Consider the following 21,814-nt stretch of genomic DNA (forward strand, 5'->3'; position numbering starts at 1 on the left):
GGGAGGGGCAGGGCGAGGTGGGCCTGTCCTGCCTGCCTCTCCCTGTCCTGCAGCCAGTCCCATCTTACTGTCACCTGGGGTTCTGAACTGATCACCATGGAGACCAGGGGGCTTCCCTTTTCAGGAGTCCCCTTTGTCACACGCCAGTGTCCCAGATGCCACATGCATCGTACCCTTCTCTGCTTAGTCATGAAAACAGGGAGCTGTGATGGTGGAAGAGCAGACAGAGGGCATGGCAAGTCCACCCTGGTGGGGATCGAGGCAGATGTAAGCTTGCCACACCTGGGAGGAGGTGGTGGGGGCCGGAAGGTGAGTCCAAGGGCTGGAGTGTGGCCTGGGACGTGAGGTAGAAGAGTGAGCTGCTGATTAAATTAGGCGCTGCTCTGTCCAGCCCGCATCAAGAGGGCGTGAGCTGTCAGCTGGTCCTGGAGGGTCTGGGGGCCACTGGAAAGTGACCCAGCGGCTCACTAGTCTGTGTCAGAATCTGCCACCTGTGCTCTGTTGATGAGAGCTGCGTGTGCCCGCTGTGGGGCTGCGGGGTTGCGGGGTTAGCACAGGCAGTGCCGCAGAAGCCCTACTGGGTTTGCTGCTGATTCTTACCTCCTGGGCCCAGGATGTGGGAGGAAGAGTGTGCCCTACCCAGAGTCCAGCTTTCCGGGACACGGGTCCTGGCAGTGCCACCACCACGCTGAGCCCACACCGGTGGCCACTGCTCTGTACCTCGGTTTCCCCACCTAGAAGATGGTCTTGGCCTCACAGGGTCTGGGGTGCTCTCCTCCTGTGCGACCACTCCTGTTCTGTGCCCACAGGTGAGTGACAATGGCAGAAAGCACGTGACCTGCACGGACCCTTCTCTGCCCACCGAGTGGCCCCACCATGCAGAAGCCCAGCGGCCTGAAGCCCCCCGGCCGTGGGGGGAAGCACTCAAGCCCCATGGGCCGGACGTCCACTGGCTCCACCTCGGCCTCTGCCACCGCCACCACGGCCACCGGCTCCAAGGAAGGTGCGCAGGGCGAGGGGTGAAGGGGTGGGGGTCATGCTTCTTCTGGAAGAACTGAGGGCACTTGGGCTGCTCTGTGACCAGCCTGGAGGCCAGCGTTTCCCAGAAGTTCTTCTCGATGTCTGACCACATCCCTTTGGAAGTTAACGCGCGCCAGGCACTGGTGCGAGCTCGATGTGCGTGGTTCCTTTTCACGCTCCTCCAGCTCCGGGAGGCGGGTACCACTGTTGGCTCTGCTTAGGGATGAGGAAATGGAGGCCCGGGAAGGCATGGCACCTTGCCCGTGTCACTCCGCCGGGAAAACACAGCCTGATTCAAACTCCAGCCTCTGCCAGCCTCCCTGCCCCCACTCATTCCCCTTTCAGAGCCCGAGGTTGTCCCCACCTTCCTGTCAGCTTTCTTGTCTGCCACCCAGGCCCACGTCTTTGACCTCACATGTGTCACCTCTGGTCCACCTGCTGGTGGGTGGAGGGTGCCTGCGGGGCAGGAATGAGACCAGGCGCTCTGGCTGGAGGCTCCAGCCCTGAAAGCGGATGTGTTGAGAACAGCTGTTGGGGATTGGCTTTTTCTGGTGTAATATTTGGGAGGTTTGATGCAGGAGTAACATTGCTGATACTCTTCCCTAGAGGTAACTATTACTATTTCGGTTTATATCCTTTCACTGTATTTCTTATCTATTTGTAGTCGTGCTGCATATACAGATTGAAAATCTCCTTTTTTCCTTTTAATATGATCAAGCGGATTTTTTCATGTCATTTGTCTTTTATGGCTGCGCTCGCGGCGTATGAAAATTCCCAGGCCAGGGACTGAGTCTGAGCCACAGCTGCAACCTACACTGCAAGCGCAGGTGCGGCCACGCTGGATCCTTGAAGCCGCTGCACTGGGCCCGGGGCTCGAACCCGTACCTCTGCAGTAACCTGAGCTGCTGTAGTTGGGTTCTTAACCCACTGCACCACTGTGGGAACTCCTTTTCATGTCATTAAAAACCTCACATGTCCTTTATTTTTAATGACTATAAAATATTCTGTTCATTCAACAAATAGAAATTAAGGGCCTGCACTGTTGACACGGTCCTCACTGCCGGAGCTCTCATTCTGAGCAGAGTTGGATTGTGGTCTTGGCCCTCGGGGGACTACCAGTCTGGTGGGGGCTGCTGAGTGTTGTGAGATCCTTTGACTGGGGCCTCTCCCAATCTGGGAGGTCAGCAAAACCTTCCCTGAGGAGGGGACGTGTGAACTGAGGTCCGAGGGTGACAGTTTACTAGAGGAGGAGGGAAGGGTATTCCAGGCAGAGGGAACCGCATGTGCAAAGGCTCAGTGGCAGAGGGAGATTGGTGAGCAGAAGGAAGTGGGGGACATGTGTGCCGCTGGAACATGGCCAGTGAGAAATGTGCTGGTGAGATGGGGTGAGCGGGGTAGGGACAGTGTGGGGTTGTACAGGTCGTTTCACTTCTGTCCCAGTAACACTGGCATGTGACTGGAAAGATCTCAGTGAAAAGGAATATGATCGAAGGAACTGGAAAATTTTTCTTCCTCCTTCTCTGCAGTTGAACATCGCGACTGTTTCTTATTTTTCACTTGGGTAAATAGTGCTGTGATGAACCTCTTTGGTGCAAATCTCTGCTTTGATGACCCTTCTGCCAGCAGGGTGAGGCAGGGTCCATCTCATCTGATTGGCACAGAAGTTTGGAGAGACAAAAGTAGCCACAGGCCACTCTGGGCAGCAGTCCGGGCCGTGGGTGGGGCCAAGGGAAGTTTTGGCCAAAGGCTCGAGCTGTTGGCAGAACCAGGTCCCTGGCAAAGCCAGACAACTGGCATGAAGAGGTGGGGGAGATGAGTCATGTGGCCCCAGGACAGCCCTGCCCAGTGCAGGCCCAGACTCGCCTTCTAGGGTGGCAGGTTCGCCTTTCCTCATGGGAGGCATTGCTGAGCCTGATCAGAACCCAGGCCAGAGACGGAGTTCCCATCGTGGCTCAGCAGTAATGAACCCAGTCAGTATCCATGAGGACGTGGGTTCGATCTCTGGCCTCCCTCAGTGGGTTAAGGATCCGGCATTGCCATGAGCTGTGGTGTACATCACAGATGAAGCTTGGATCTGGCGTTGCCTTTGCTATGGCATAGGCTGGCAGCTGTAGCTCCAATTGGACACCTAGCCTGGGAACTTTCACATGCCATGGGTGTGGCCCTAAAAATTAAAAAAAAAAAAAAAAAAAGAAAGGAAAGAAAGAATCGGATGGAGGATGTTGGCAGAGAATGTCTGGGTGTTGCTGGCATCCCTCAAACCACCGGGTGGAGACTGGGTTGTAGGGTTCAGAGCAGGGCTGAGGAGGCCGGCAAGGAGGCCTGTGGTCGCCCAGGCAAGGATGTGTGCCCTCCCTGCCAGGGCTGTGGAAGGGCAGGGGCTTCCCACCACGAGTGGGCTGCAAGGAAGGCTTCCTGGAGGCAGTGTGGGTGAGCGCAGCCTTGAGGGTGACAGGAAGATAAATGTGGAGACGAGGAGGCCCTGTGGGACCTGGAGGACGAGCCTGGGCAAAGGTGCCACAGTGGGCTGAGCCTGGTCTGGTGCTGGCAGGAGCTGTGTAGCCTATTGGCTGGTGCAGGGCTGCAGCCTGGCCCAACCCTGGCTCTGACGCTCCTCTCTGCTGGAGAGAGCCCCATAGCACCATCTGGATTCTTTCCTCTGATCAAGAGGGGCCTGAGCTCTGGCTGGATCCAGCTCTAACGCTCCTCCTAACCCTGCCCCTGCTGTGTGACCGTCACTCACCCTCTCTGAGCCACACATGGGATAATAACACTTCTCTGATGGAATCAAGCGAGTTAATAAATGTTAAGTGCCTGCAGGTACAAGGCTCATTAGAGAGTAATTTCTTTTCCTGTCATCTGTCCATAGTCTTATTGCAGAAAAATAGTGTGATAAAAGAAGAAACTCCCAGAGTTCCCTGGTGGCTCCGTGGGTTAAGGACCTGGCATTGGCTGTGGCTCAGGTCACTGCTATGATGTGGGTTTGATCCGCTGACCTGAGAACTTCCACATATTGCTGTTGCAGCAAAAAAAAAAAAAAAAGAGAGAGAGAGAGAAGAAGAACTCCCATTACCCTCCCTTTAGCCTAATCACCGCCACCACTGTGATGTATTTCCTCCTGTTTTTTTCCCTTTCGCTTGTGTTGTTCCAAGCAGCTGAATTATGGGTTGTATCTAGATTGGGGTCGTACCACTTCACATTGTGTTGCGTCCTCTGGGGAGTGCCCCTGTGCTAGGGCAGTGTCGTTTGGCCATCATTTTGAACGGCTACATCATGGTCCCTCCCAGGAAGGGGGTGGGCCACACTGCGGGGCCTGCTGGTTGCCTCCTGGTCACCCTGCATGGTGGTCTGGGAGCTGCGGAGGGTGGGGGCTGGGTGGTCTGACTGCCCGGGCCGCCAGCCGTGCAGGGCTTGCTCCAGAGGGAGGTGGTGCCACTGCACGGATGCCCGACAGATCCCAGAGCCATGCCCACGGCCCTTTGGCCACACAAGGCTGCAGCTGTGCTTGGCGCCGCCCTCCTTCCTGCTCTGGCACCTGCTGCCTTCACAGGTCAGAGGGAGACAGACCTCCGGGCTCTGGGAGGGAACAGAGAGCCGGGAGCAGCTGACCCGGCTGCAGACCCCTGTGAGACAGGGAGGGAGATTGCTGCCGCCCAGAGCTGTGTTTGTCCCTCTGCTCCAGGCCTGTAACAAGAGTCTCAGCAGAGGAAGGATGTGTGGAAGCAGCAGGGGGGAGGGTGGCCTCTTCTCCCTCCTTTTGGCCGACACCCACCATGGAACTGGCCGTCTGCTCCCTGAGGGGCCAGAGGAGCCCACCCCCATGGGAGGCGGGTGGGGACTGGGCGCCAAGAGAGGGTCTGGCAGGGGCTGGAGCCTGGCAGTGGTTGGAGGGGGCAGTAATAAGCTTGAGTCTGCTCTGGGAATCGGGACAGTGGCTGCCTCCCAAAGCATGAGCTCAGTCTCCGGGTAGAGGGTCTGCCAAGGGCCAGGCCTGGACTGATGCCCACCCACCCCCTCCCCACCCCCACTGGGCCTGTGTTAGTGCCCAGAACAGTGACACACAGGGAGCAGCACAGCTGGGGGCCGTGAGGTATCTCATACCAGGAGGTGGCCCCGAGGTGGCCAGTGCAGGTGCGCAGGAAAGCTGTCTGGGATCCACCAGTGGGCAAGGGCCTGAGCGGGGCCACAGGGTCAAGGGCAGCCCAGCCAGATGGGCTGGAGCCCCCCACCCCCCGGGGGGCTGCTTTAGATCAGGCTCAGGTGGTCAGGGAGGGTCTCGCTCAGCTGGTGACACTGGTGTGAAGATCTGAGTGACAAGTAGGGGCCCACCCAGCTGAGGTCAGGGGGAGGGCATCGGGCAGAGGCAGTGGTGCCTGCAAAGGTCCAAAGTTTGAAACCTCTGTGGCTAGAGCACCCCTCTAGGGCCGGGGAGTGCTGTGGCTGGGCTGGGGGGGCACGGGCTGGGGGCTGGAAGGGGGTTGGAGGTCTTTGCCCCGGGGCGCCTGGGGGTTGGGAATCTCTTTCTGGGCCTGAGGAAGAAGAGGGGGAATTCAGGCCCCCAGACGGGCTGTCCAGGACTGCTGCTGGGGTGCGGGCCGCCCTCTGGGTCAGGAGCAGCCTGCAGGGTTGGGCAGGTCCAGTGCTGCTGGGCAGTTGTGGCAGAGAGGGGCCCACAGGCTGGGCACAGGAGCCCTTAGCCCTCTCCTGGGGTGTGCTTCTGAGCCTTGGGTCGGGACAGGCCAGGCCAGGCTGTGGCTGTCCTTCTTGGGACAAGAAGAGCTGGCCACAGTGGCCTGAGGAGGGCTCAGGGGCTACTGAGAGAAGGGACAGACCACATGCCATTGTCGAGGTCTCTTCGTCCTTGCCCCCCACTGGGACAGGTGTGTCCTTAGAGGGCCTCTCCCCTCTGCTGTCCCTCACACTGTGGTCCAGTCTGAGACGTCCCATCTAGGGGGGACGATGCTTGACACTTGCTGTGTCACAAGCCAGCTCTTCTACAGGTGTCTTACTGCATTTCTTTCTCACTAATAACCAACCCAGGGAGAGGAGCTCCCGCTGTGGTGCAGCGGGATGGGCAGCATCTTGGGAGCGCTGAGACGCAGGTTTGATTCCTGGCCCGGCATAGTGGTTTAAGAATCCAGCATTGCCATAGCTGCAGCTGAGTTCATGCACGGCTGCGGCTTGGATCTGATCCCTGGCCTGGGAGCTCCGTATGCCGTGGGGGCAGCCAAAAAACAAAAAACAAACCAGAAAACCTGGTGAGATAACTACTTTTCTATCCATTTTATTTATTTATTTATTTTTAATTTTTTTAAAATTTTTTGTCTTTTTGCCTTTTCTGGGGCCGCTTCTGTGGCATATGGAGGTTCCCAGGCTAGGGATCCAATCAGAGCTGCAGGCACCGGCCTACGCCAGAGCCACAGCAATGCGGGATCTAAGCCGCATTTGCAACCTACACCACAGCTCACGGCAATGCCAGATTGTTAACCCACTGAGCAAGGCCAGGGATCGAACCCACAACCTCATGGTTCTTAGTCGGATTCATTAACCACTGTGCCACAATGGGAACTCCAATTTATTTTTAATTTAAAAAGTATTAGGAGTTCCCATTGTAGCTCAGCAGGTTAAGAACCTATCTAGTATGCATGAGGATGCAGGTTCGATCCCTGGCCTCACTCAGTGGGTTAGGGATCTAGTGTTTCTGCAGGCTGTGCTGTAGGATGCAGATGCAGCTCAGATCTGGTGTTGCTGTACCTGTGGTGAGGCTGGCAGCTGCAGCTCCAATTCAGCCCCTAGCCTGGGAACTTCCATATGCTGCAGGTACACCCCCCACCCCCGCCGAAAGAAAGGGCAAAAACACACACAAAAAATTTCATGGCTGTGCCAGCAGCATGCAAAAGTTCCCAGGCCAGGGATGGAACCCACACCATAGCAGCGACAACCTTGTATTCTTAACCCACTGAGTCACCAGGGAATTCCTATCCATTTTAAAGATGACAAAATTGAGGCTTGGGCTCTCAGCTGAGTTGCCCAGAGTTATAGGGCCAGAGTGTGGCAGGGCTGGAGTTGAGACTCATGCTGGCTCAGTCTACAGCTGGCTTAGGCTGCTGGTACCTCCTGGCCTCCAGCAGCCTGGGTGAGGTGGCTTGGGTCCCAAGTCTAGTCCCACACTCTCTTTAGACCCTGGACAGGAGAGCAGGGTGGGAGGAGCGGTCTGCTCTCATGAGGAAAGTCACAACTATCCCCTAATGTGCCTGGGCTTTTCCATGGGCCGGGTACCTAAGACACAGGAGATCAAGGATAAGGGTGCGCGGGAGTCCCTTTCAGACAAGGAGCGGGCCACTTGGGACAGGTTCTACCTCCTGTAAAGGGCCCACACGAGGTCCCAGATCCTTTCAGCCTGGCTTATTGAGCTGGGCCCAGATGCCCCCACAACCCGTGGGTACTCTGTACATAAGAGCCAGCCTGACGTGCCTGGGATGGGGCCCACAGAGCTTTTCAGCTGGCCTCTGGTTCTGAACACTGACTCCTCTCCATTCCACCCCCTGACGTTCGCATCTTTCACTTTGGTCCCCATGCTCCCTGACAGGGCAGGTGGCACGATCCCCATTTTAAGTCACTTGTCCCAGATGTTGTGCAAACCTGGACAGAGCCAGGACCAGCGCCAGCCCTTGAGCCTGCAGCGCCAGCCCTGGCCCCAGGCAGCCCTCTCTCTCTTCAAGGTCAGCTCTCCGGCTCTCCTCCCCTAACCACATCCTAAACTTTTTAATGGCATCAGGATGGGGAAGCCGAGCTGAGCTTTTCTGAGGTTGGGCTGTGCGGATGGGCGGGGGGCAGGGCAGCCTCCTAATGCTCCTGACGTCACCTAGCATTGATTGAGGATTGGGGGGAGCCGGGGCCCGCCTGCCAACGCCTGCCTGCCGTGGCTGGCGTGGCCGGCATGGCCGAAGCAGGGCTTCTCCATGGGGAGCTGGCTCTGTTCTTTCCAGGGTAAGCCTCCCGTGTCTTTTTCTCCCCGGGGCCCCAGCTGAGTTTGCTGGGTGGGGGCTCTGTCCCCTTTTCAGGAGTAGAGGGGAGAGAAGGGGGCTTCTGAGTTCTCTTTGGCTCAGGAAGGATGCCTAGCAGGCCTTGGGGCTGGGGCCCACCCCCAGCAGGCTGGTACAGGGTCCTTCCCTGGGGGGGGCGGGGCTGGTGGTGGTGGATAGCTGGAGACAGCATAGCAGGGGGGATGCTGGGGCTATGGTGGCCACCGGGGGCGGTGGGGCTGCCTTAGGCAGGATGGGCTGGGAAGGGTCTCCCCAGAGACCCTATGGGCAGGGTGCAGTTCAGGGACTGACTGCAGGGTGGATGGGGCTAGGGGCTCGTGGCGGAAAGCTAGATTCCTAGAGGAATGCTCTAGAGACCCTGTCCCTTCCTTTAATGACCTCTGCATTGAGCACCTGCTGGGACAGCAGGGGTCTTAGAGCAGAAAGCTGCTCTGGAGCTTGTGGGGCACTTGTGTATGTTGTTTTGGGGCCACCAGGAGGGGAGGTCGGGGTTGTGGCCAGGCTGCATTTCAGTCCTGTTCCAGGGTTCTGAGGGTGAAAAGGGGATCCCTGTGGACCCCGCCTCCCAGGGCTTGTGTTCTGGGTACCCTGGCAGCCTGGGAGGTAGCCTGTGCAAAAAGAGGAAGAGTGGAACTCCATGGAGGGGCAGTGCCAGGGAAGGGTGATGGAGCCGGTCTGATGGGCAGGCAGGGTCTCCTTAGGTGACAGGGGAAAATGCTGTACTTTAGGTCAGGATGACTCTGTACTGCCTGCAACACCCCTAGTTTTTGCCTGTGGTCTTGGCATGATCCTATATTAGTAGCACCTCCTTTTTCTCCACAGTGTTTGGTTTTGGGTAGTGAATCATGTAGTCATCTTATTTATAGCCCTTCCTAAGTCGTCCTACTGCTCATTTGCACATTAAAGGTTCTGACACGTCCTGTGGCAACGTAACCTTAACTTTGCTTAAGCGTCTGTTTCTGACTTTTGTTTGAATTTGGAGGTGAAGATTTTGTGTTCATGATACCTATTAACACCCTGCGGAACCATGTCTTTAGAACATTTAAGGAACTGCCTGCCTCTTCAAGGAACCAAGGGCCGACTTCATCCTGCTCCTGGTTTCACATCCTTTATCACTGTGGGTCCCTGCAAGGCTCTTCTTGTGTTTTTTAATCTTTTTTATTTTAATTTATTTGTTTTATATTTTTTATTTTTTGCTTTTTAGGGCCACACCCAGGGCATAGGGAGGGTCCCAGGCTAGGGGTCTAATCAGAACTACACCACAGCCATAGCAATGTGGGATCCGAACTGCATCTGCAACCTACCCTACAGCTCATGGCAACGCCAGATCCTTAACCCACGGACGGAGGCCAGGGATTGAACCTGTATCCTCATGGTTACTAGTTGGATTTGTTTCCATTGCGCCACCACCTTTGTTTTTTTAATTGATTCCTTTTTATCCTGTTCCCTATTCCCATTCTGCCCGCCCCCCCCGCCCCCATGCGTTGGAGATACCCTTGAACCCTTTCTCACCAAGCATCACATGATAAACGCGTTCCCATTTTATCTACAAGGATTATTTTTAAAGATTACTTAATAATCTGAAAGATTTGACTGTAATTTATATAACTGCCCCCTATTTGGGGGGCACTTAGACCCACGTTTTGTTTGTTTCGTGAACGACGGGACAGTGGGTCAGTTTTTTTCTTTCACAATCATTTCCTTGGGAAACGGGCCAAAGATGGTGATCCCTATTTTTTCAGTTTTCTTTTAGAAATATTGTAGTCTGTTTTTATAACGTGTTATTCATTTTGTTATACAGGTAACACGGGCTCCTCGTACAAGCCAAGGATTAGCCTAAAAAGGGATCCCCATCTAGAGAGTTAAAATGACTCGGGGAGTGTGGTGACGTGGTTGGGTCTGCCTTCGGGGGCTCAGTCTGAGGGCTCTGGAGGAGGGCCTGCAGCAGGGCCCTGGACACGGAGCCTGGGAGACCCTTCTGGAAGCCCCTTTGTTGGGCAGTATGTGGAATCTCAAGGGCCTGATCTCCGGGGGGGTCTCCGAGCCCCTGGAGGGAGGTGTGGAGTTAGGTTATTTCTTCTGTGAAATTGCTAGAGCTCGATGAATCACTGGATTCGGGGGTGGGGGGTGGGCAATGAGGGACCCAGGCCCGAGTTACTGGGTGAGGGGGCGGCACTCTGGAGATGGGAAGGGTGGAGGAGGAGCTCTTAGAGGTGCGGTCACTTTTTTTTTTTTTTTTTTTTTAATGGCTGCACGCATGGCATGTGGCAGTTCCCTGGCCAGGGATTGAATCTGAGCTGCAGCTGCAGCAACGCTGATCCTTTAACCCACTGTTCCGGGCTGGGGATTGAACCTGTGCCTTTGCAGCAACCTGAGCCGCTACGGTGGGATTCTTAACCCTCTGTGCCTCAGCGGGAACTCCCAAGGTGGGCTCGCTTGGATTCAGAAAGTTTGTGTGAAATCCTGGGGGACACCCAGGGGGAGGCAGCTGCTGGAAGAGCAGGCCCGGTGGCCAAGGAAGACATCTGGACTGGGGAGAATAATCGGGGCCCAAACTCATCCTACATCTTCCTGTGTTGTTTGGATCTTTTACAAGGAGACTTAATGAACAGCTTTTTAAAAAGCAGAGCTACAGCAGCCTATAAGCAGTGTTCTGGACAGGGCTTTATGATTGCAGGGGGGTGCAGAGTAGATCAGGGTTCCCAGGTAGTGACCAGAGAAGAGGGACATTTTTCCTGCCTTGCCAGGCCCCCCTCCCTGCCTGCTCCCAGCGGTCGGAGACGGTCAGGGGCTTGGTCACATCCTGTCTTCTCCTCCTGTCTCTCACTCACGGGGACTGTAGAAAATGCATAAGGACCTCAGGTAGGCCACTGTCCCCGTGTGGGCTGGGATAGGGCCGGGGGTGTGTGGGCGCTGGTTCCCAAGACCTGTTGCGAAATTGTCAGGAATTTTGCAGGCCAGATATTAAACACAGCCATTACTTAAACAATCAGACTGTGTCCACTTACAATTAAGGACAGTCTATTAAAAACATAGGTAATAAATATTCAAAACTCATGACTTCTAGTAGCCCTCCTAGTGGTGTTAATACCACTAATACTTCTGCTCTTTTACTACTGGTAAAATACTGCCATTTGCTACCAGTAAGCTTTTATAGCATCTGTGTCTTTGAGGTGATTTACTCTGTGGCGGAACTACTACGTATAATCTCTTCCCGACTCTTTGTTCAGGGACGTCATGCTGCTAGCCTGAGATGGACCGTGGTGGGAGAATTTACACTATGGAAATTGGCAAAGGCTATGAAATCAAGATCATTATTACTGATATTATTTTCTCTGGGAGAGCTAGTTGTTGAGTCTTTCCCAGAGCACCATGGCTGGACTATAGGCAGAGAGAGGAGTGGCCGGAGACCACTCTGGAGAGGAGTGGCCACTTCAGAGGACCACCAAGGCGGGCCAGGGTGAAGGAGACAGAGAGGCCCCGGTCCCGTCATGGAAGTGGGGAGCTTTGAGAGAAGGGTGGACAGCAGGGCTGGGCACTGCAAGGCCAGGAAGGGCCCCACTGCAGGGCAGCGAGGAGGCCCTGGCATCCTTGCAGGAGCAGTTTCCACATCAGGGAGGGGTGGGGAGCTGAGGGTCAGAGAGGCCTGGGAAGCAGAGTACTCTAGTCAAGATACAGAACCATGGAGTTCCCGTCGTAGCTCAGTGGTAAACGAATCCGACTAGGAACCATGAGGTTGCAGGTTCGATCCCTGGCCTCGCTCAGTGGGTTAAGGATCCAGCGTTGCCGTGAGCTGTGGTGTAGGTTGCAGAAGCGGCTCGGATTGAATCTGGTGTGGCTATGGCTGTGGCATAGGCTGGCAGCTACAGCTCTGATTAGACCCCTAGCCTGCGACCCTCCATATGCCATGGGTGTGACCCTAAAAAGACAAAAAAAAAAAAAAAGAAGAAGAAAAAAGGAAAAGATACAGAACCACTTCCAAGACGCTGCTGGATGGAAAAATACCCACTGCAAGAAGAGCAGTGGACCGAGTAATATCTAAATACGGCCTGGCTTGTGTTTTTGACTTGTAAGTAACACACACACACACACACACACATATGTATGTGGCATAAAGCCTGGAAAACACACGCTGAGATGTTATCTGTGATGAGGTTTATATGATGCAGTTATAGGCGCTTAATTTTTTTTTTTTTTGAGAAATCAGTTACTACCTTTTACATTTTTTTTTTCTGCAGTGGATAAGAGTGATGTGTGTAATAAACATTTAAATATAGAGAGAAATGGATGGAACTAGAGACTCTCAAACTAAGTGAAGTAAGTCAAAGAGAAAGACAAATGCCATATGCTATCACTTATGTCTGGAATCTAATATACGGCACAAATGAACCTTTCGAAAAGAAACTCATGGACTTTGAGAACAGACTTATGCTTGCCGAGGGGTAGGGGGAGGGAGTGGGATGGACTGGGAATTTGGGGCTAATAGATGCAAACTGTTGCATTTGGAGTGGATAAGCAATGAGATCCTGCTGTATAGCACAAGGAACTGTATCCAGTCACTTGCGACGGAGCATGATGGAGGATCATGTGAAAAAAAGAGTCTGTATAGGAGTTCCCGTCGTGGCTCAGTGGTTAATGAATCTGACTAAGAACCATGAGGTTGCGGGTTCGATCCCTGGCCTCGCTTAGTGGGTTAAGGATCTGGCATTGCAGTGAGCTGTGGTGTAGGTCGCAGATGAGGCTCGGATCTGGCATTGCTGTGGCTCTGGCATAGGCCATCGGCTACAGCTCTCATTAGACCCCTAGCCTGGGAAACTCCGTGTGCTGCGGGAGCAGCTAAAGAAAAGGCAAAAAGTAAAAAAAAAAAAAAATTTTTTTTTTCTTTTTACGACCGCACCTGTGGCATATGGAAATTCCCAGGTTAGGGGTTGAGTCAGAGCTGCAGGTGCCTACCTACGCCACAGCCGCTGCCGACGCCTGATGCAAGCCACATCTGCAACCTACTCAGCAGCTTGTGACAAACGCTGGATCCTTAACCCTCTGTGTGAGACCAGGGATCGAACCCGCATCCTCATGGATACTAGTCAGGTTCTTAACCCACTGAGCCACAACGGGAACTCCTAAGGGTGGATTTTTAGAGGAAGCAATCAGGGAAAGCTTTTCTGAGGAGGCAATGGATCGAGCTATGTGACTCTTGGGGCAGAGGTTCTGGGAGGTGCTTCCACCTCCATTCACAATGAGCCCCCTCCCCAGCCCTGGATCCCCATATTCCTTGGTCCTTCCTGCCAGGCAGGAGACCAGGCCCTTGTCGCTTTGGTCCTGTTGTTCCCCTGGCCCCTTGCTGGGCCTGCATTTCACATGGGTGCTCAGTGATTGTGGGCCCTGGTGGCTGAGACTCGGCAGGTATGACATATCCCTGTCCTGGATTCCCTGGGCAGGGCGGGACCCAGGTCCTTGCGGAAGCAGGAGAGGATGTGTTCTAGTCTGGATACCCCACCCCCAGCAGCCCCGCACCCCCTTGGGCCAGGCCACCAGCTGCTCCCTCTCCACACCACATCCTTTAGCTCTTACATCAAAGTTCTACTTTGAAGTGGAAACCAGCAGTCAGTTCCCTTGTGCCTGGTGTCTGCGGAAGGATCAGCTGCTGGCCTGAGGCTTAACCCTGTCGCTGCCCTTTGGTTTCTTGGGGCCACCACTGGCCTGTGAGAACGAGGTGGGGGGGGGGGGGTAGGTAGCTTTCAGAGCCTGCCCTGGAGGTTCAGCCGTCAGCCAGATCTCCTAGCTCTGAGGACACGTCAGCTCCTCTGTCGGCGCCAGGACCCTAGCAGTTTCTGACCCAGCCCTTTGTGGTCCTGTGGGGAAACCGAGGCCCAGGTATGGGGAGGGGCCTGGCCAGGCGCAGCCAGTGCGTTACTAATGGAGGGTAGGGGGCTCTGTTGCGGTTGCCGCCCCTTCCCAAGCTTAGGTGCTGAAAGCTTCCCAGGGTGAGTTGGTGAATCTGATGACAGTTTGTGCCTGTGAGGCTGGGGCACCAAAGAGGAAAAATGAAGTGGAACACCCCAGCGTGGCTGCCAGGCTCGTGACCTGGATTTTAGCAGCTGTTGAAACAACTGGTCCCTGGGCCTGTGACCCCTGGAAGGGGCGGGGTGGGGAGAAAGGAGATTACCTGAGGGTCTGCCTGGGCCGGGACAGCTGGAAGGACAGCTGGGTGGCGGCTTCTTGCCAGGAATAGCCATGCTGGGTCCCCTTCGACCTGGGACCCTTATCTGGGATCTAAGCAAAGAGGACACGTAGGGACAAGCTCTTCCCTGCGCCACGGCCGCTCGGCAAGCAGCCGTCGCAGAGCCCCTTGGCCCAGGGAAGTGTTCTGGAAACAGAGATGGGACGGGCCCTGATGCCCGCTGGGCACCTGCCGGGCCTGCCCTACAGCGGAGCCGTCAGGAGGGAGGCTTGAGGCCAGACCAGCAGGGCCCGACTCCTGCCTGGGTAACTTTGTTCACGTTTTCTAATCTGCAGGATAAGGTGATCATGTAGCAAGAGTTCCAGCCCATGGAGGGCACGCAGTCAGCACTTGAGGAAGGGCAGCTGCTGTTTTAACGATAATAACCTTGATCCCTTGTTAGCAGGACCCAGGGCTACTTGGCAGCGTTATGAGGGACTGATGGCTGGAGCGCCATCTAAGTGGTGGCTTCCTCTTGCTGTGGCTGCTTTTTGGAGCAGCTTTTTTTTTTTTTTTCTTTTTAGGACCATACCCACAGCATGTGGAAGTTCCCAGGCTAGGGGTTGAATTGGAGCTACAGCTGCTGATCTATGCCACAGCCACAGCAATGTAGGATCCAGGCTGAGTCTGTGACCTACACCACAGCTCACGACAACACCTCCACTGAGTGGAGCCAGGTATTGAACCCACATCCTCATGGATACTCGTCTGGTTTGTTACCGACAGTGAGCTCCCAAGCAGTTTCTTTTTTAAAGGAAGGGGTCTGCCTGATCTTCTGGGGTTCCTAAGCCCCTACTAGAGTGACTCCAGCAGAAGCTTCTCGTAACAAGATTCTCCTCGTTGAGAACTGGGAACTCGGAGCTTGGCTTAGGCGCAGGGAGCAGCAGGACAAGGTCTGCGGGAGCCAACATCACACGAGGTGTTTTATGCCAACCGCATGGGACTCAGCCTCTCCTTCATTTTACTAGGGGGGCAGTTACTTCCCAAGATCACCAGAACCTGCCTGGAAGGCCTTCTACCCCCCGAGCCTTTTGTGGTTTAAAACTTTGTCTACTCCCTTAGTTCGAGTATCAGTCATTCTCATCACAGTGAGAACAATCAGCACTGGTTGTTTGCTTGTATGACTCAAGCGCTGTCCCTGGCGCTGTGTGTCTGTCATTGCATGGTGGCCCCATGACAGGGGGCAGGTGGGGCTCCAGGGCCTGCCCCCCAGCCACTGTGGGATCTTTAGGGTCCTGTGTGGGCTTCTTCTCTAAGCAAGAAATGGAAGGGGACGTCCGTCTGCAAGGAGGACAAGACCAGATTGTTCCCGGCTTGTAGGGACCTGCGGGGTTTGGCCAGGGTCTGGGAAACCGGTCCAGGCGGGGGAGTCCAAGATTGGGGTGGTTGGGAGTACCCCACTGTGCTGCAACAGGATTGGCAGCCTCTTGGGAGCCCTGGGACATGGGTTTGATCCCTGGCCTGGCACAGTGGGTTAAGGATCTGGCAATGCCGCAGCTGTGGCTTAGGTTGAAACGGTGGCTTAGATCTGAACTCTGGCTGGGAGCTCCATATACCATGGGCTGGCCATAAAAGAAGAAAATATATATTAAAAAACAAAAAAGATTGGGGTGGTTGTGGTTAGTTCGGGGCTTGGCATAGCAGGTTGGTTGGATGAATGAAAGCGTGTTGCACCAAGAGCCATAGGTCTTTGGCTGGAGCTTGGCTCGGCTGCCTCCTTCCTGGGGGCCTAGGTCAAGCACCTGATAGAAGGCTCAGTTTCCTCATCTGAGAACGGATAACAGAATCACTCCACAGGATTAACTGCTACAATGTGGCCCTCTCTTAGCTCAGAGCATTAATTAATGGGCGTGATCACTGTGGTCATTAATCCAGCAAAGCTCCCAAGAGCCCAGGTCACAGCAGAGAGGGAGCCCCCTGCCCCTCACTTAGAACTGCCTCCTGGCTGCCCAGGCCCTGGGTGGCCAGTGCCCCAGAGGGAGAACCCACCTCCTTGGCTTTGCATGGGAGCCTGGCCTTGGAGTCCTGTGGCTTCCCCATCCCCCAGAAGCTCTGTCCTTCCAGCCCTGAGACAGCATCCAGCCAAGCCTGGCACCCTGGGCTCCTTGGCCATGGGTGAAAGGAGGATGCTGGTGGGAGCCGTTGCCCCTGTGGCCCCTCTACTGGCTGCGAATGGAAAGGCCCAGAAACACAGGGAGCTCTGATAGGTCATGGCTGTGTCTGCTTGCCTGCTGTCCCGACCTGTGCTTGGCGAGCCCATCAGCCTCTGGAGCAGAGGAGGAAAAGGATGACTCCTTACCTGTGTAATTCCTGGTCTGGCCGGAAGTGTGGGGTGTGGGCAGCCTCCAGACCTTGAGGTACAAGTCCGCAGGCTTTCTGAGCACCATTTGCACGGGAGGCCCTGTGGGGGGCCCAGGAACCAGACACACACAAAACACATCATGCTCGAGCTCTGCTTTGCCCTTTCGTGAGTGACCACGAGCAGACTGACCTCTTCCCTTCCTTTTCTGAGTCTAGAGCACATCAGAGCCTTGGGCTGAGAGGCAGGCTCCCGCCGAGGGTTCGAGTCCCCATTTCTGCTGTGTGGCCTTGGGCAAGGCCCTTGCCTCTCTGAGCCTCAGGGTCATTCTTTCTACAAGGAGGGGCTGGACTAGGGGACCCAGTTCAGGCCAGAGAGCCTGGAGTTCGGTTCCAGGAATGAAGTTCCGTGCTCACTTCTGCCCCCGCCCTCCTCACCCTCACTTTTCCTGGCCTGTGCAGCCTGGGGAGCAGGGAGGAGAGGGTACGAGGGTGTTCCGGCTCCTTCCTTATCCCAGGATGTCTGTGTCCAGCTGTCAAGGAATAGGAGGCTTTCGTGGGGTCCAGAGCTGTCTAGGGAAGAGGGTAGGGGACACAGAGGCTCCTCACCAGATCTGCGTCCCACAGGGGCCGTGGGCGGCCTCAGATTAACAGCTGAGGGCCTGAGCCCACCCGGGGCGGGGGAGTAGCAGCTTGTAACCCTCAGTCACGGGTTCGTTCTGCCCTCGATTTTGAGTGACCCTGAGCCTTGCATCTGAGGAGGCCCTGTCCTGAGCTTTTCATCCCTAGAACTTTCCCGAGGGGTTGGCAGAATAGGGAGAGACCCAAGGATGCTCAGGGCCCGCCCAAGCGGAATGAGGCCCCCCTCCCGCAGCCCGGCGCCCAGCCACGCCTGCCCGTTTCCGCATCCGTCCGCCTGCCGGCACCTTCCCGCTGGACTGCGCTCCTGGGGCCCCCGAGGGTCCTGCGCCGCCGCCGCGCCCTGACCGCCGCCCTCTCCTCCTCCACAGGCTCCCCGCTGCACAAGCAGGCCCCGGGGCCCCCGGCCGCCGCCGCCCCCACCCCCGAGAAACCCGGCGCCAAGGCGGCCGAGGTGGGCGACGAGTTCCTGGGGGACTTCGTGGTGGGCGAGCGCGTGTGGGTGAACGGCGTGAAGCCGGGCGTGGTGCAGTACCTGGGCGAGACGCAGTTCGCGCCAGGCCAGTGGGCGGGCGTGGTGCTGGACGAGCCGGTGGGCAAGAACGACGGCGCCGTGGGCGGCGTGCGCTACTTCGAGTGCCCGGCGCTGCAGGGCATCTTCACGCGGCCCTCCAAGCTGACCCGGCAGCCGGCCGCTGAGGGCTCGGGCAGCGACGCCCACTCGGTCGAGTCGCTGACCGCGCAGAACCTGTCGCTGCATTCGGGCACGGCCACGCCGCCGCTGACCAGCCGCGTCATCCCGCTGCGGGAGAGTGTCCTCAACAGCTCGGTCAAGACCGGCAACGAGTCGGGCTCCAACCTCTCGGACAGTGGCTCCGTGAAGCGGGGCGACAAGGACCTGCGCCTGGGAGACCGCGTGCTGGTGAGTGCCCCGGGGGGGGGGGGGGTCGGGCGGGAAGGGGGATCCGCGGGTTCGGGGAGGTCATTACCGCAGAATGACCAGGGAGACAGGTAAAGTGGGCCCTGAAGTCTGTGGCTGTGTGACCCTGGCAAGTGTCTTCACTTTTCTGGTCCTCATTCTTCCCATCTATTAAATAGGAACTTTAATAGTGCCTCGGTTGTCGGTTGAAGCCTGTGAATACATGTAATGCTTTTAGATGATGCCTGATAGTAAGTGCCCTGTAAATGTTAGCTGTCATTGATACCCATTGATCCAGCCCACCAATGTGAATGTGCCAGGCCTGTACTGGAAAAGGCTGGGGACCCAGGCACTCAAGACCTCTGGTCCCAGGTCGGCTAGTTCAGACATCTAGTTGCTGTAACCCAGAGTGGCCAGGCAAGCTGGCTTGCAGTCTTGCCCAGACATCTTTGGGGATGCCTGGGATCTGAGGGCACCTGCTGGCCGTGGCCACTGCAGGGAAATCAGGCCCAGGTTGGTGCCCTTCCTGCTACTTCGCAGCTGCGCGATGCTGGGTGAGTCATGTAACTGGGCCGTATCCCCCTTCATTCATCTGTCCATTCAGCAAAACAGTCATAGGTAGTTCCCGCATGAGGATTTTGTTGGGAGGATTGAGAAGCTGTGGATGCGGGGGTGCTTCGTCGTCGCCCAGGGCTCTGACTGTGTCGTGTCACATGGGTGCCCTGGGAGGAGGTCTGTGATCCCTTCAGGGTGGGAAGTGGAAGCCCTGGGGGTTACTGACCAGCCCTTATTGGTCCTCAGGTTGGGGGAGGAGGGGGTTTTAACCCCAGTGTGACTCTGCCTAGAATTCCCCTTGTACCTGCTCCCCCCTCAGGGAGTGGGAACGGAATAATGTACTGGGGAGGGGACACTCAGACTGGCATGAGGCAGACACAGCTCTAGAAGTTTCCATCAGACCCCAGTCTCTTATCAGGGCTCCATGTCCTCTGTCTGGAGACACCCATCACCCTCTTTGGTCCTGGGCACCTTCTAGGCCCTCGGAGCTGGTGGGGGCACTTGGCTGCCTAGCTGGCCTGAGACATAGCTGCTGTGTGTGTCCCCAAGGTGTGGTTCTGAAGGTCCATTCCAGGAGGTGGGTCTGTGCATGGGTTTTAGGGTCGTTTCTCCAGAGGCAGTGCGGCTGGTGCAGCAGACTCCGGAGCCAGCCAGCATTTTGGGATTTAGGTCATGGAAGAGAAGAGACATTGCAGGGGAATTAATGGAGCAGCAGGAACCGAGACTGAATGTGTAGAGAGGCAGGTTGAGAACCGGTGACAGAGAAGAGGGGTGGGAAGGCAGCCCCACCTGAGGGCCGTCGACCAGTGAGAGCCGATCCAGACTCACAGACAGGCCTGCTGGGGCGGAGACCACGGGCCCTAATCACTCATTGTGAAGATGAGAATCGTGAGAGTCAGAGAGGGTGAGCACTTCTCCAGGACCACACAGCATGTCATGGGCAAGACCGAGACTGGGGCTCTGGGCTCCTACCTGCCGGCCCCAGAATGACCCCTGTATCCCTCACCTGGAGCGGGCCCAGCAGTCTGAGTGGGTCTTGGTCAGCTACAGTTGGCAGCATGGGACAGAGGAGGCTATCTCAGGAAGGACGCGGCCTGGCTGGTTGCTTGTGGCTCCAAGGAGTGCCCCAGGGTTGACGTCCCCAGGAGCAGATCTCAGCATGGGGTGGTGGGAGAGCTCTGACCCCCACAGACATCAGATGGCCAGTAAGTTGCCATGCAAGCTCGGGTTCTTTGGAAGTAGTCGCCAAGGTGGGGTTTGGGGTACAGGTGTTTCTTAGGCCTTTTACCATCTGCAAAGGGTTGGCAGAGACAGAAGGTAGATGGCTATGCGGGCCGGGCAGAGCCTCAGCCACTGTGGGGCAGCTCTGGAGTGAGATTGCCCATCACAGTGTCCTGTGCTGAGCCAAGTGTCAGGGCTTTTCTGCCCCAGCCTCACTCAGTCACTGATTGTGGCAGCCCCATCTCAGGTGTGAGGCTCCCCACCATGGACAGACCCCCTTGTCCCCCTTGAAGCAGCATCTGAGTGGAGCATCTCCTTTTTTTTTTTCTTTTTAGGACCACACCCGCGGCACATGGAGGTTCCCAGACTGAGGATCGAATGGGAGCCATAGCTGCCGGCCTACACCACAGCTACAGCAACATGGAGTCTGAGCTGCATTTGCAACCTACACCACAGCTCACGACAACACTGGATCCTTAGCCCACTGAGCAAGGCCAGGGATCGAACCTGCATCCTCGTGGATGCTACCGGTTCATTACTGCTGAGCCACAATGGGAACTCCTGGAACATCTCTGAGTAAGTGAAGTCACTGCCCCTTTATGTCCCTTCCTGTACTGGCCACAGAAGCATCCCACAGAGAGTGGACCAAGAGACCCTTTCCAGGGACTGGCACCTCTCCCAGCGCATCTCAAAGCTACGGTGCCAGCCCGGCCTTGCCCATAACCCTGAGCATAGCAGCCCGAGAGGCAGCCTGAGCAGTCCGGCCCCTCCCCAGTGGGAAGGTAGATTCTCCGCAGGGCTTTGTCCTTGACAGGTGACCTGGGAAGTGTGGGACCAGCCTCCTGAGAGAGTGGGTTCTGAGAGGTAAGGAGGGAGGTTTGCTCTGACAGTCCCCCCCACCCCAGGCCCCCGTCCACTTCCCCTCCCTCTGCTGAGAACAGACACCCAGCAGGGCCATCCTAGGTGTAGGGGCTGCAAGGTGGGCTCTAGGGTTGTGCAGCCTGGGCATGAGTTCAGCCCTCCCCTCAAGCGGTGTCCTGGAGCAGGGGGTTGATACTCCCATTCTGGAGGATTCATTTCTTTCTTTCTTTCTTTTCTTTTTTCCTCCTCTTTTTGCTGCCTGGGGGGCGGCATATGGAGTTTCCAGGCCAGGGATCAGATCTGAGCTGTAGTTGCCCCCTAAGCTGCACCTGCAGCAACACCGGATCCTTAACCCATTGTGCTGGGCTGGGGAGCGAGCCCTAGGTCCAGAGATGCCCCCCCTCACATTGTATCTGTGGGAACTCCTCTTGGGAGGATTTATAAACATGGATAAGGACGACTCCGGGCAGGCATGGTGGGCCCTTGGGAAAGGCTGGTTTTCTCCCTTGCTCTGGCCTCATTTCTTCACCCCAGTGTCTTCGCAGCTGAGGGCCAAGTGCTATGATGCTTCTTGGTACGAGGCCTGTTCTAGTGAGGTCAGAGGTTTGTGGGGACCAACCTGGGGGCTGCCCTGGGGGCTGTGGTGCTGGGGCTCAGGGCAGGCATCTGTTGGGAATGGGGAGGGGTGACCAGGAGGGGACCCAGCCCACCCAGCACGGGGCAGCTGGGCCTCTGTCTTTAGGCTCTGCTGATGGGGGCAGAGCCAGAAGGCCAGGCCCAGGAGGCACTAGATCTGCCTCTGGCTTCCTCTCTCTGTCACAGGGGGCCCAGGGCACCAGGCAAGAGTGTGGCCTTTAGTCCTGCTCTCATTTCCTGCCTTCCGAGAGGGACAGGGGCAAGGCCTGTGGGGTCAGACCAGCCCCAGGCTAGGAAGGCTCCAGAGCGGTTCCCTTTCATCAGGGCCACAATGGGGGGCCTGTGTTTGTGCAGTAGCCTCTGTCTGGCCCTTCCCACCTTTTCTTTAAAGTATCCAGG

At 56.3% G+C, this 21,814-nt stretch overlaps 1 protein-coding gene across 4 annotated transcripts in view; it reads left to right on the forward strand.

The window, feature by feature from the left end:
• Positions 1–21,814, forward strand: part of CLIP2 (CAP-Gly domain containing linker protein 2) — an 85,314-nt gene that overhangs the window by 20,246 nt on the left and 43,254 nt on the right. For all 4 annotated transcript variants that reach the window (XR_007134890.1, XM_047779893.1, XM_047779891.1 and 1 more), the window contains exons 2-3: positions 810–1,003; positions 17,595–18,145. Coding sequence is in view for 3 of the 4 variants with exons in the window: in XM_047779893.1 (XP_047635849.1) it covers positions 877–1,003; positions 17,595–18,145 (678 nt within the window). In the remaining variant the exon portion in view is untranslated. The remainder of the gene's footprint in view (positions 1–809; positions 1,004–17,594; positions 18,146–21,814) is intronic.

Source organism: Phacochoerus africanus, chromosome 5 (genome assembly GCF_016906955.1).
Source record: "Phacochoerus africanus isolate WHEZ1 chromosome 5, ROS_Pafr_v1, whole genome shotgun sequence".
Taxonomy (NCBI): Eukaryota; Metazoa; Chordata; class Mammalia; order Artiodactyla; family Suidae; genus Phacochoerus; species Phacochoerus africanus.